The sequence below is a fragment of the Parasteatoda tepidariorum genome, chromosome 6 (assembly GCF_982258835.1).
Source record: "Parasteatoda tepidariorum strain Cologne lab strain chromosome 6, Ptep-v5.0, whole genome shotgun sequence".
In the NCBI taxonomy this organism is placed as follows: domain Eukaryota; kingdom Metazoa; phylum Arthropoda; class Arachnida; order Araneae; family Theridiidae; genus Parasteatoda; species Parasteatoda tepidariorum.
Window position 1 is genome coordinate 60,765,716 of NC_141760.1, and position 13,725 is coordinate 60,779,440.

Consider the following 13,725-nt stretch of genomic DNA (forward strand, 5'->3'; position numbering starts at 1 on the left):
ACTATTTTACAACTAATATTTCTTAAGTATCCACATATATTTGTACAATGTTCTGTTACATGTTTATACATAGCTTAGGGTCATCACTTAACTAGATTTGCTGGATTACTGATTGACAATTGTTTTGCTTCAATATCATCAACTGAACAGTCCCTGGCCATATCATCTGCTGCTATAACCAAAAATGCTTCTAACAATTTAATCTTTCCTTAAGTTTACAACTTTTTCGTCATAGTGATTTCCTATACCCAATTAATTTTTATTTACTATCCCTGACCAAGTGTAAATTTGTCAATAACAATTATTAATTTCACCAATTTTAATCATGTCTTAAACATGTTTTGTATTTACCAATGTTTCTATATTGTGTTCTCTTTTCTAAATGTGCTTAACACAACTCAACATAAATTTTCTGAGTTTTTTTTATCCCTCACTAGTAGGGGATCAACTAATTTAGCCTGTTTTCTATTCTTAGCTTTTCATAGTCTAATACCATCTTTTTTATGGATAAAATTTTGTTCACATGCCACCACTGGTTGCACCGTTGCATATTCAGCTTTTGTCCCGTTTGATCTATTTTAAACTAATTTCGCTTCGACCACCGGCCCCACTCTTTATCTTTTGAGTTTTAATAGTATTTTATTGTTTTAGTAGTCTGTTTAATTTTTAGTTTAGTATCACATATCAAAATTTAAAGAATTTTCATACTCGCTCCGACCATCGGACCGTTATTTTGCTTCGCGTTCTGTTAGGTTCCTCTAATATCTGAGGCTTATCTAACTAATTATGATACCAATCAATCAAATTAACGTTTTTTATACTCGCTCCGACCTCCGGACCCACTTTCTATTTTCTTGTTTTTACAGCTTTAACAAATATTAGTTGCCTGTACTCAATATATATTTTGTTCCTAATCAACATAACCTATATTTTCCCCACTTGCTCCGTCCACAGGACCCATTTTCTAGCGGTTAGTACTAACTGTTTGAAATTTATTTGAATAAGAACTGCATACAAAAAGGATTCTGCAAGTAAAACAGGAGAAGTTTATCAAAGAAATTTAAAAAAAAGCTTTCTGGATATATATTTATTCTACAATTATTAAGTTTTGCATTTTTAATATCCATTGCGAAAGATTCTTGTAAGTAATTATTTTTTGACGTATGGTAAAATATCAACGAGAAATGTTGCCCTAGCTGTATGGCAAAGGTATACCATAACCTATGGAAAAATATTTCTTCATAAACTGTAGCACATCTTAGTTTTATGGCAAAAATTTGCCATATAAAAAAATGCCATAGGATATTCCTATGGGGTTTTGCCTATGGCAAAATTTTGCCATTCAAAAAAATGCCATAGAATATTCCTATGGGGTTTTGCCTATGGCAAAAATTTGCCATACATGTATGGCAAAATTCTGCCATACGTATATGGCAAAGTTTTTGCCATAGGCAAAACCCCATAGGAATATCCTATGGCATTTTTCTATGGCAAACCTATGGCAAATTTTCCTAAGGGTTCCTCTATACAATGAGGCATCGCGGCTCTATACAGTTAATTTGTTATTTTTGAGGAATGGACGTTTTATTTATTTTATTATTTTATTTTATTTATTATACAGCATGTCACGATGCTGGATTTAGGAGAAAAGTTTCGCTTGGTGCCCGTCTAAAGACTTTAAACAATGTTAGCATTATAAGTTTAAATTGGTTAACTTTCTGCAAATTATGGAGGGAATGTCAATAGCATTAAAACGGCGGAAACCCAAAATATAGCGCATGTTCATATAGAAATTCATATTCCCAAAATATAGTGCATATTTACTACACATTTTTAACGTTGAGAAACTGTATGATGATAATGACGATGCTTTTCTTCGAAATTTGTTTTGAAAAGAGATGGTTACAAATGAAAACATTATCAGTCAATTATTACTCGATAATTTTTCCTTTTTTTTCGAACTCATCATACATTTTAAATCTTAATTATTATTTAATAAAATAAATTTAAATGAAAAGATCTTTTTCTTCATGCAATAACTTTAAAAGGGAATCATAATAATATTGTAAGCAATTTTACATTTACATTTAGTCAGAAATAAAATAAAGTTCTTTTTAGAATTATTAATATTTTTGATAACTGTATTAATCACATTAAAAAAGAAAGCAGTAAAAAGAAAAATTTTACAAACTGTTTATCTTAAAGTTACTAGTAAAATGTTTTTCAAGTCATTTTAGAATATCATTTATTCAGAAATAAATTAAAAGCTCTTTTTAGAATTATTAGTATGTTTGATAACTATAGTAATCACATCAAAATAGATATCAGTAAATGCAAATATTTAACAAAACTGTTCATCTTTAAGTTACCTCTAATGAAATTTAAAAGAATTCACTAATTAATTGAATGTATGACATTTCGCTAATATTATATGTGCTTTAAATGAAACTAAAATATGCAATGCTTTGAAAAAAAAAAACTAAAAATTTCCTTTTCGCATGAAATTTGTGTGATTTTTTTTCAGACTAGCGTTCTTAAAATCGTTCCAGAGATATTAAAGTCAACACATGTAAAGTCAACACATACGTCAGTGATTGGTTGAGAACAAAAATTTACTAAAAACAACGAAACAAATTTTCTTTACACTTATACTTCAACAAGGTATGTTTGTTCTGATGGAATCTTATAATTTTAAACATTTGTTCTTTATCCTTCGTTCTTTTTTGTTTCTTCTTTTTACAATTGCTCTGAACTTTCCAAATAACAAAACCAGAATGCTTGTTCTAAAATTTTATTCTCGTGTTTCTACGAAAATAAGGTTTAGATAAAATTTCTAGCGGTGTCCAATGTGCTGAATAATGTTTTTTAAGCCTATTTCTAATCTTCAAAATGAAAATAATGATTTGGCACAAATTTTGCATTAGTTTTCTGCTTAAATTGAAGATAAGAAATGCATAAACAAAAAAACAATCAATGAAAGATTTAATTTAGGCAACACAAAGATTATGTAACAGGGGAATATTATTGTAAAGGAAAACAAAACACTGCAATTTGGCTATTTTTTGTCTCTGTTTCCCTCAAATAAGCAATATTATTTTTAAAAAGTTGAATTCAATGTTTAGTATCTTAAAAGTTGAGTAAAAATTTTTTAATTAATAGAAAGCTGTTCTGATAAGGAAAAAAGGTAAATGCTTTATTTTATTTCATTTCGAGCTTGTTGTAAAACTTGTAAAATTTCTTTCATGTCTAGCATGTTTTCAAGAGAAAGAAAAGATCTGTGTCAACCTTGGCACATTAACTGCGATATAAAATGCATACGAGAGTAGAACCATTTTTTTTTCTGAGAAAAATTTTATTCCTCTCAAAAGTAAAATAAAAATAAAATAATTTTATTACCAATTTTCTTTCTCTTTTCTGTTTATGTCTGCCTATGAATTACTCTTGTGACGGTAAGACAATATTATATCTAAATTTAAACTTCTTCATACTTTTTACTTTAATACTACATTGTAAAAATTTTAGTGCATAGTTGAGACAATTTTTGGTGTAGAACAAATTAAAACTCTTCACAGTGGCTATAACCACATTTTTTATTAACTTTTTCACTGTTATATTTTTAATCATTTTTTGCTTGTTTGGTTGTTAGTAGTGTATATTTTCATGTGCATTAGAATCAATTTATGGCTTCATTTAAGAAACATTTCGCTTGAAAAATGAGCATATTTTTAGCAGTATATTCGAACTAATTCGTTCAAACAATTGCTATTTTGTCCAATTTATGTAACTTTTCACACAATGTAGTTCTGTGCTTGAAAAAGTATTTAGTGTACCTCAGCATTAAAAAAAGGCGGCAATTATACACTAATTTTTTTTTATAGTGTATTTATTTAAATTAGGTTAGATTTTTATTTATTTTACCTATGTCTCATTGCTCTGATTTTTATTTACGTCTTTATTGGTTTTTCTAAATTTCAAATGTTATAATATAGTTTGTAATTTTATGTTACTGAAATTATGATTATTACATTTTATTGTAGATTTTCGAAACAATATAACCTTTTTAAAATGCTGACTTGAAAATTTATTAACTTCAAATTTAAAAACGCTATTTCGCGTAAATTAGGGATGAATTAATAAAGAGAAGAGAGTTTTAAATATTTCGAGTTAATAAAGAAAATAAAAATCTGGGCAAGGTAGATATTTCATGAAATAAAGATAGATTTTTTTAAAATTCTAGGAAAAGCGCTTTGTAAAAACACTTTTAAAACGTTCTCTTCCGTAAAAATCATTTTAAATCTTATCCGTGTCAGGTGACCATAAGAAATCGCCAAATTATTATTGACGCCAGAAATGTATAAGTTTCATAGAAGTAACAATTAAAACAATATTTTATCATTTTTAATGAATGAAATAAATTTTTCCCGAGGAACCAATGTACTTAGAAGTTAAGGCTCCACAATTTCGTGGCCAGTTGCGTGATGATGGCTCTATGATGTATTTTTTTTTTTAATCTATGAATAAAAATTCGGTTGCTTCAAATGTTTATCTATGTTATTTTAGGGAGCATCAATGGTAAAAAGGAAAGTAAAAGTTTACATCACGTAGTAAATATCTGATAATGACAATTAAAAAAATTTTTTTTTCTTTAAGAATGGAGCAGGAAAACGCAAAAGAACTCTCAAAATCTGTACCTTCCTGCGAAGAAGAAAAAGACAGAATACAAAAAGGTTTTTGTCATATTGATAGAGAAATGATTCGATTTAAAGTACATTTCTTTCTGTTTTATGGAGGTAAGGCACATACTTCTTAAATTTATAAATACAGGAAGTACTGTACAATATAAAAACTGTGGTGTAATACCTATCTGAATTTGATGTTTCAAATCATTTGATGTTGAAAATTAGTGTGTTATTTCATTTTAATACCAAACCGAGCGTTTATACACTCTTTAACGAGTGTAATTAAATCTAAACTCTAGTAAATGAGAAAGCTTTCACCAAAACCAGATGCAATCAGATATATTCGCTTACGAAAACACCAGCATTGGCGCGTTTTGGATTTCTCCAGTGGTTTGTTTTTGTTTACATCCAGTAAAAGTTGGCGAGAGTTAGTTTTCTTCCTCCTTGCCATACAGTATCTATGGAAATAAAAGTTCGCCGTTGAAACATGTATATGCGTTTTTAGTTGTGTAATAAAGATAAGCAAACAGGGCAATTCAAAATTAATATAACGATTGCAAACGGCTATAACTATTTTATGAAAAAGAATTTATCAATAAAATTTATATAGAATATAGAAATAACTTCAAAATTTTGCATACATGATTTTCTATGTGACTTCCATATCCAATAATTAATGTCAAAAGTCATTCACTTCCGACGAGTCTTGAGAATAGGCGCTTATATTTGAGAGCTCGAAACATGTCTACTTTTAGTTCCCTCTTCATATTTTTTGAAACCAGTAAAGGTTTCATCATCAATTATACTGTTTGGTCTTGACTACATTCAGGTTTGATCATTATTTTGATAGGGATTTTCTGCTCGTAAAAGTAAACATATGCATTTTAATATTGCAACAGGATTCATGTGGTCATTAAAAAAGTAAGAGAACCGTAGCATCAATATTGTAACTCTGAAGTTATCTGTAACTTTAAAATTAAAATTTTGTTACCAGATATTTTGAGGTAATGAAATTGAATATTTTATCTTTTAAGTTTTTGTGCCACCATTTCAGTATCTTCATTATCAACATGAGGAGCATTTTTTTCCAGTACATTTTTTCTTTAGACAAAATGTGATAACCGCTGAAGAATATAATTTCTAGAAATTGCTTAAATTCATCAGTTTTTGAATGAAATTCTTGATTATTTTTTGTCTAGCATGCTTGTTTCGTCTACAGTTTTTACAATCATATTTTTAGCAATCATTTCGAAAATTTCCACAGGTGATTTTCCTAAAGTAATGTCTACTATTTTTTGATGATGTTCACTATAAAATAATTCAGGAACTGACGAAAATTTGGGTGTCCAATTAATCCATTTTGGTGATTAAATATTTATTTATTCGGTAGTTATTTCCTTTATAACTTCAATAGTTCCTGCAGTTTCTTCTTGTGGTTTTTCATCAAATATAACATGTCCATGTTCAACGCTAGTGCAGGCATCATCAATATCTTCATCATCAGTGACTACGTCTAGATCAGGTGTCAATATTACCATTTCAGGGTCACTATCATCAAATGCATCGCTCAATGACATTAAATGGTCATGAGCCTCTTCAATTGTTAAACATCTTCGACTCATTTTCGACACTTTCTCCCCAAAATGGATACGCATTGAATGCAAAGCTCACCTATAAGTTCATACATTTCCCTCCAAAAGATAGCGACACCACGTGACTAAACCTCGTAACCAATGGAAGTAATTCTAAAATCAAACTCTGGCTTTTTGTTCAGATAAACTCGGATGTAATTGAGTTTCGCTGGTGGGAACCTATAGTAGGGGATTTTACCATTGTCCTCTTTATAGGACAGCATCTAAATCACTTGTAAAACCAGTTTAAATATACATTTTTCTATTCAGTTTTTACTCAAATGTAATTGTCGATCGAAATGGGTGGCAGGTGGCATAGAGCAGAACTCTCTACCTATGGCAACACTTCGCCTGCTTTCCCCATTAGAGTGTGGAGAATCATACAGGAAGGAAGTACGTTAGTTTCTCTCATATAGATTTTCATATAGATTTTCATATAGATTAAAATCTTTTAAGTCGGAAAACTATATGGAACTGAAAACTACATTAAACATAGTTCTAAAGAAAAGCATCACGGAAATTTAAAAAAAATATTTTTATTGAATAAAAAAGGAAAAATATTAAAAAAAGGGAAAATATCGTAGTACATTCCTATGCAACTGAAAAGAGGAGGGGAGGAAAGGGAGAAGGGCCAAAGGCATGAAACCGGTCTTTACCCAGATGGCGTATTCGAGCGTTGCGGTTGCAACGCTAGAATTATAATTATTAAAAATGAAATTTTAATTCGTGTCAAATAAAATAGTAAAAAATAACTAATTTCGAAAATATATATAAAAAAAGCTTAAAATTAATTATAAAATGAGTCTAATTAATGTTTATCTTTCAAAAATTTTATTTTAAAAGCAAAAAATAATCAAGCAATAAGACATTAGTTGTAAAAATTCAACAAATTGTAGCTGTCCTCTATATAAGACGATGGTAAAATACGGGTTTTAAAATATCGTCTGTAATGATTTAATTTGCATACTTGAAGTCATATCTTTGAACCTTTAAGATTGAGTTTTAGAACGTGATTTATTAGTATTTATAGAGCAGATGATACTGGAATTATTTTTAATAAAAGAAAATTTAAATTTAAAATTCATTACTTATTCCTTTAAGTGCCAAAGCCATGCTCCACCTCACTAAAAAGTACTGGCATGTTGTATCAACACGTTCCGGCCCCACTATACCCTTTTAAAAATGGTATTCAGCAATAACTATTAAGTGAAACATTGTTTAGATAAATTAGATAAAAAGTACACACGTTAGGAGTTGTATATTCCAAGAGATTAGTAATGTTTTTTTTATTGCCGCAGCACCGGAAAAAAGCACTGTTAATTTCTTTCATGTCTGCAAATTTGAAACTCAAGTCACATTACCTGTGGGGTGAACAGTTCCGAAAATTAAAAAATTCTTTTTAAAGTTTTGCCAAAAATATTCAAATCTGTGTCAAGGTTTGTTTAAGATAAATTAAATTTTGTTGCTGGAGTTATTTATCGTTTACTTTATATCAACAAAGTACATTAATACGTTGTTGATCCCCACTACGAAGTCAATAATAATAAAACTGCTTCAATTTTCTTTTCACATTCTCCCCCCCCTCCCCCCCAAAAAAAGAACTGTCTCTTCTGATATGCGTTAGTAACAGCATTTTTAATTATAATCTACGAAATATTATTTTATGTACCTGCAAGGAAATAATAAAATAAAATAGACGGATAATAAACTATTTTTTTTTCAAACGAATAACAAAGTGAGGTCCATTGCGGGCCTTACGTACAATCAAAGCTTTTAGTTTAGAAATATTTTTATGAATATGTAATGGTATTTCAAGGAATAATAAAAAAATACTATTGCAAACACATGCCAGAAAAGTTTACTGTAAAAAAAATGGAAATATTAGTAGAAAATGTAAGAGGGGTCTAATCATCTTACTTCGCCTTGCCAAAGTTATTCGCTTCTTTGTTTTCCCCGCCCCAAAATTGATTGGTCAAATTTGGAAACTCTTCTTTTTCTTCAACACTGATTCTTTGTCTTTAACGTACAAAGTTTTTTGATTTTTTTCTGACAAGAGTTTTAAAAATATGTGCTGGGAGCCGTTCATAGCTAGGATCAGGAGCATAATTTTGGGTTATTTATATGCAAACCATAAAGTTATCCACTATTTAGTTTGAATTCAAGAGCAAAAAAACTTGACATCCTTATGATGTGCTAAGTGTTATATTCTTGGTGATGTGCTAAGTTGTTCTAAATTTTAACATTTACTAACATGCATTTATTCACAGCTAATAAATTAACATTAAAATGTTTTGCATATTCACAAATATGCTCAACTTCTGAACTAGGTAACTCTTTTTTTGCAGCTATGGGAGCTATACTACCTTATGAGCCTCTCATCGCAAAGGATTTAATCGGAATTTCTGCAACATCTTATGCAACAGTTTATTCTTCTCAGTTGTTCATTACAGTTTTTTCTAAAACAGCCTTATGCTACATAGCAGACTATTTCAAGAGGGTGAAAATAATGATAAGTCTTCTAATCATCGTGCATTGTCTGTGTTTCTTATCGATTCTTGTTATTCCAAAAATTGATGTGTCAGCAAACTTGAAACAAAACTCAACTTTGTTAAACCTTTTTGAAGAAGGTAGAAATGGCACAGAACTTTACATTATTTCATTGTCTTCAGGCAAAGTTTGTAATAGGTCTTCTAATGACTCCAACTTATTGTCGATGACAATAGTCGAACGTAGACATTCAAAAAATGGGGAAAATGTCACACAAATAAGTTCAGAAATAATCTGCATTGCAAAGTCAAACTTTACTGATAAAACATTGTGTTTTGAGTTAGGGAATAACACAAAAGAGGGCGAATTGTTGAAGACTCATTTACCTTTATGTTGCTCAACGTATTCAATGCAATTAGAACAATACAAAACACAAATGAAAACGATAACGAACTTTTATTATTTACATTCTTTGAATCCAGAAATTTCTAATGATAGTGTCACTGCTTCAAAACCTTGTACTGCTACTTTTTCTGATGAATCAAAAAGCACTGAAAAATATCTAAATATGAACAGCTACAAAACGTACCAGTTTTGGCTATATGCATGCATTATGATTATAGCGGGAACTTGCTCCAGTTCAGCATTTACATTGTCTGACACAATCTGTTGCGAGAGTGTGCAAAAGTTCAACAGAGATTTTGGTCGACAAAGAATGTATTCTGTTATAAGTTGGGGTATTTTTGCTCCGTTAGGAGGACTTTTATGTGACCTCACAAATGGATTTTTCTCAACGTGGATCCTTATGGCAGTTACGCAAATCTTGGTTATATGGAATTTATACAAAATGGATCTCGTTGTACCTCAATTTTCTCAAAACTTAACAAAAGATGTAGGTACAGTTCTTAAATCTAGTACTTTTCTTGCTTTCAATGCCGGATCTTTCGTAAGTGGCATATGGGGTGGTGTAGTATGGTATTATCTGGTTTGGTTCATATCCACATTGGGAGCTAGTACATTTCTCTGTGGTTTGGTCCCTTACGTGCAGTGCTTTGTCGGCGAAATACCTTTGATGTTCTTCTCAGGATGGATTATTGAAAAAGTGGGACACTTCAATATACTATCCTTGTCGCTTCTGGCATACGCTGTCAGATCTTTATGGTATAGCTATCTTAAAAACCCGTGGTTGGTGCTACCAATGGAAATTACTAATGGCATAACATATGGACTATTTTATTCTGTCGCAGCTTCCTTTGGAAAACTTAGTTCCGAACCTGGGACAGAAACCACAACTCTGTCTATTATTTTTTCAACTCATGAAGGATTAGGTAAGTTAAAATAAACTGGAAACAGACATGATGAAAACATGATTTTACGAACAGGGTAGATACTATTCTCTTTCAAAATAAATTATTTAAACTAATTAATCAGGCGATTACCTGAACTATAGATTTCAAAAATAATGTTACTGGGAAAATTTCCAAGTGTGAATAAAATTTAAAGTTTTTTTCCGTTACATTTGAAAGCTTTTATTTTTAGTTTTTACTTAAAGCTTGCATGGAATGCAAAATGTCAGTAGTGCAAGGAATATAATGTTAGAAACTTTGATACTTAGGCCCGTATTCAGAAACCATTCTTATCGTGAATGCTTGCAAAAGGATTACCAGATGTAAGTTATAGATCTCGTTAATTCAAGTAATAAGTGTATCGATGAAAGCTTGGCAACACGTGCATGTAAAATTTTTAAGTAGTAATAAGTAGTTGCTACTATTGAAGCTTCGATCCTGGTATAGTTCAGAATGGAAAAAGAAGAGAATCAAACCTGTGTTCTTGTGATAGTCTGTAAAGACGTCTGCCTTAATTTTATCGGAAAAAATATGCACTTTTTGAAATTGCTTTTTTAATTCATTTTAGAAAAAAATTTACTTTGAAAATTCGTAGAGAACCACTTAAAAACCCTTTAGCTTCAAAATGAATAACAATTTGTGAAATCAGATAATTAAAATATTAAAAAAAAATTTTTTTTGATATCAAGGTTTCCTTTTACACATGTTCCAATTCTTTTTATTAGGGAGATTTTCTTCTCGAAATCTTTTAAACGAGCGTGAGCAACTTTGAAGTTCATACAAAAGAACATACATACGTGTTTTCAAAATTTTAGTACCCTTTTGTTTATGATTTAGGTAAAGCTTTTACTAACTATCTAATAAGCAATTAAAATAATGATTTTAAATAATTAGGTGTGTAAGCATATCTGGACAGTAAAAATTAAGGAAGATTTTCCAATAAAAGTATGAAAGCAGTATAACATGTAATTGTTTGTTGTGCAAACTTTGTTAAAGACTTAAAACTACGGCATGAGGGAACTGTTTATATTTTTTTTAACATAAATGATTCATATTCCTAAATTTTGTGATAAAATTTATTTGAAATTAAATCATTTATACTTTAAAATAAATGAAATGTATGAATTTAAATTGAAAAATATTTTTTAACTTGGTGATATATAAGCTAAGGACAAAATCTTGCAAAATGGTTTCAAATTTCCATATTTTTTTACAAAAACACATCATACTTTTGGTTCACTCTGTGGATTTATGATCGGGTGTACCGTATTGACCTCCCTTTGTATATATTTTAGAATTTTATTAAAAAAACTGAAATAAATACAATTTAATGTTACAGGTCGCATAATAATATTTAAGTGAGAAAAAATCTAATCAGAGTTTGACAATTATCAGACCATGCTGTCAATTAGAGCAAAGCATGGATTAAAATTCTCGAAAGCCAGTTTGATAGTCTAGTGGAACTGGAATGCGTTTCAACTTCATTTTCAAACAGACAAGTTTATAAAGATTTTAATACTTTTAATATTAATTCTTCAGAGTCTGGTACCTACACGTCTTTACGTTTTTCTCACTTAAATATTAATTTGTGGCCTGTTAAATTTGACTTCAATGTGTATATAGATTACAAAAAATATACAGGGTGCTGCATGAAAATCATCCTAAATAGATTTTTATCAAATTGATCTTCCTCAAAAATGAAGAAAAAAAGTTATCAATTTTTATATTTAAGAGAAGAAAAACAATTATATTTTCGAAATTTAATGAATGAACATTAAAGGAGGCTGATATATGATATTAAGAAAGGAAACAGAAGAAGAAGAATGATTCAAGTTTATAAATTATTTGTCCCGAAGTTCATACTGAGTTTTTTTTAGTTTTAAAAGTCTGTGGGGATTCTATCACTGCTATAATTCTGGTAGTGGTAGTTACGCCACAATACTCCCCCACCAGAATTTTATCAGAGATAGAATTCGACGAACGGTTTCCACTTAGTTGCTGTTCTTGTGAAAGACCAGGAGAACTGGAATTAAGATCACCTGGTTTTTTTGAGTGCTGAATGTGAGAGGTGTATTAACTTCACAGACGTGGTCGCTCCTGTGTTGCCTTTAGCAGTCGTGTGTATGCTGGCCGACGTTGTGTGTATGTTCGAGACGAGACTGAGCAGCAACAGAGTGAGGAGGTGGATGATGCCGCTATCACAAGTAGCAAGTCAACTGTTCAACGTGGATCAATCATTGAAGTAGGCGTTACTGTTAAGATTTTTGCGAAGTGGGCGTTACTGCGTGTACAAATCATGTCCAGAGGTAACCAATGTGGGGATTGTAGTTACAGACCATGTCAACCTTCATATATCAAAAGGTACCTCGTGATTGAATCAAGTTAGTATGTCTTACATACCAGTGAATTGATGTTTAATATTCGTAGTGGTAGATACGCCACAGGTCAAATAAATTCAAGAACTTAGCGGACTTGATGCTAATATAATTAAAGTTATGTTGTTTTTTATTCACAATTTGTTTAATTCTAAGTGTAGTTGTCTAGGTACTTTTAGGGTTAGTTAGTTTTCTAGGTACTTCACTTATATAAAAATATCTAGTTAAAGTGTTTCTAAGTTTTCCACCTATTCATACAAAATTTATAGATATTTAAATTCCCTGTTTAAAAAATAGTATTAAATATTAAGCTGTTGCAAAAATTAATTCTTTTTCAGGAGCTGGTCTTGGATGTATTTTAGGTGGCATTGGTTTTGACTATCTCGGGGGTCAGGTTACATTTTTCTACCTTAGTCTACTTGCTTTTGGTTCCACATTTCTCAGTGTTTGCGGCACGTTATTTGTTAGTAAACTTAACGTAGTCAACACGGATATTTCTTCATCCTCAAAAAAGTCATATAATACAATGATAACAAACTTCTGTCTATTCAAACCTTCACGTGACATGCTTTCAATCGAGCCACAAGCCTTGCAGAAAACTAATCCTGTGGGATCAAGTGGTGACGTTCATCCTGATAAAAATATCATCCTTGTGAAATTTGAAAAAAAATAATGACTAATTATTTTTGTAGTTTTTAACAAAACTTTTACATTGACTAATGTGTTTTCAATATTGTTATTAGTGGCATGATAAAATGGCAATATATTAAAATAATTTTCTATAAACATCAAAAAATAAATCATTTGTGTGCATGGTACTGTTCTTAGCAACTGTAATTATGACTGTTAGCACAATGCTATCAAAGTTATTTTAAGTAATTTGTCTCACGTTTTATTGCATTTGCCTTATATTTATTAAATTTATTAGAACCAAAAGCGGATTATCACTTTTAACTGTTGAAATAAATTATATATAGGTTTGACATCAAAGAAAACAGAGTAGGGGAGAGTGGGATCAATTGTAATATTTCTTACTTAACTATTTTTAACTAACAAAAAATCCAATATATTATTAGTATTAATTGACAGACGAGTAAAGTAGACTATCCTCTACTAGAAAAAAAAAATACCTTATTTTAAATGTTATTATATTAGTTATTAACAATTTTTGACAGTCGTGCACTTGTTACAATCGTCCCCACTTACG

At 30.2% G+C, this 13,725-nt stretch overlaps 1 protein-coding gene across 1 annotated transcript; it reads left to right on the forward strand.

Annotated features, from left to right (window-relative positions):
• The first annotated feature begins 4,593 nt into the window (after positions 1-4,593).
• LOC107452297 (major facilitator superfamily domain-containing protein 6-like) lies at positions 4,594-13,518 on the forward strand. The gene is made up of 3 exons (XM_021147480.4): positions 4,594-4,790; positions 8,656-10,125; positions 12,857-13,518. Exons 1-3 carry the CDS (start codon positions 4,619-4,621, stop codon positions 13,189-13,191), a joined length of 1,977 nt encoding a protein of 658 aa, XP_021003139.4. The 5' UTR covers positions 4,594-4,618; the 3' UTR covers positions 13,192-13,518.
• The last annotated feature ends 207 nt before the right edge of the window (positions 13,519-13,725 follow it).

Excerpts from the sequence above, each read along its gene's own strand:
- LOC107452297 (XM_021147480.4), top strand. The coding sequence starts at position 4,619 with ATGACAATTAAAAAAATTTTTTTTTCTTTAAGAATGGAGCAGGAAAAC. Across the intron at positions 4,791-8,655 it reads TTTCTTTCTGTTTTATGGAG|CTATGGGAGCTATACTACCT; the intron begins GTAAGGCACATA and ends CTTTTTTTGCAG. Across the intron at positions 10,126-12,856 it reads TTCAACTCATGAAGGATTAG|GAGCTGGTCTTGGATGTATT; the intron begins GTAAGTTAAAAT and ends ATTCTTTTTCAG.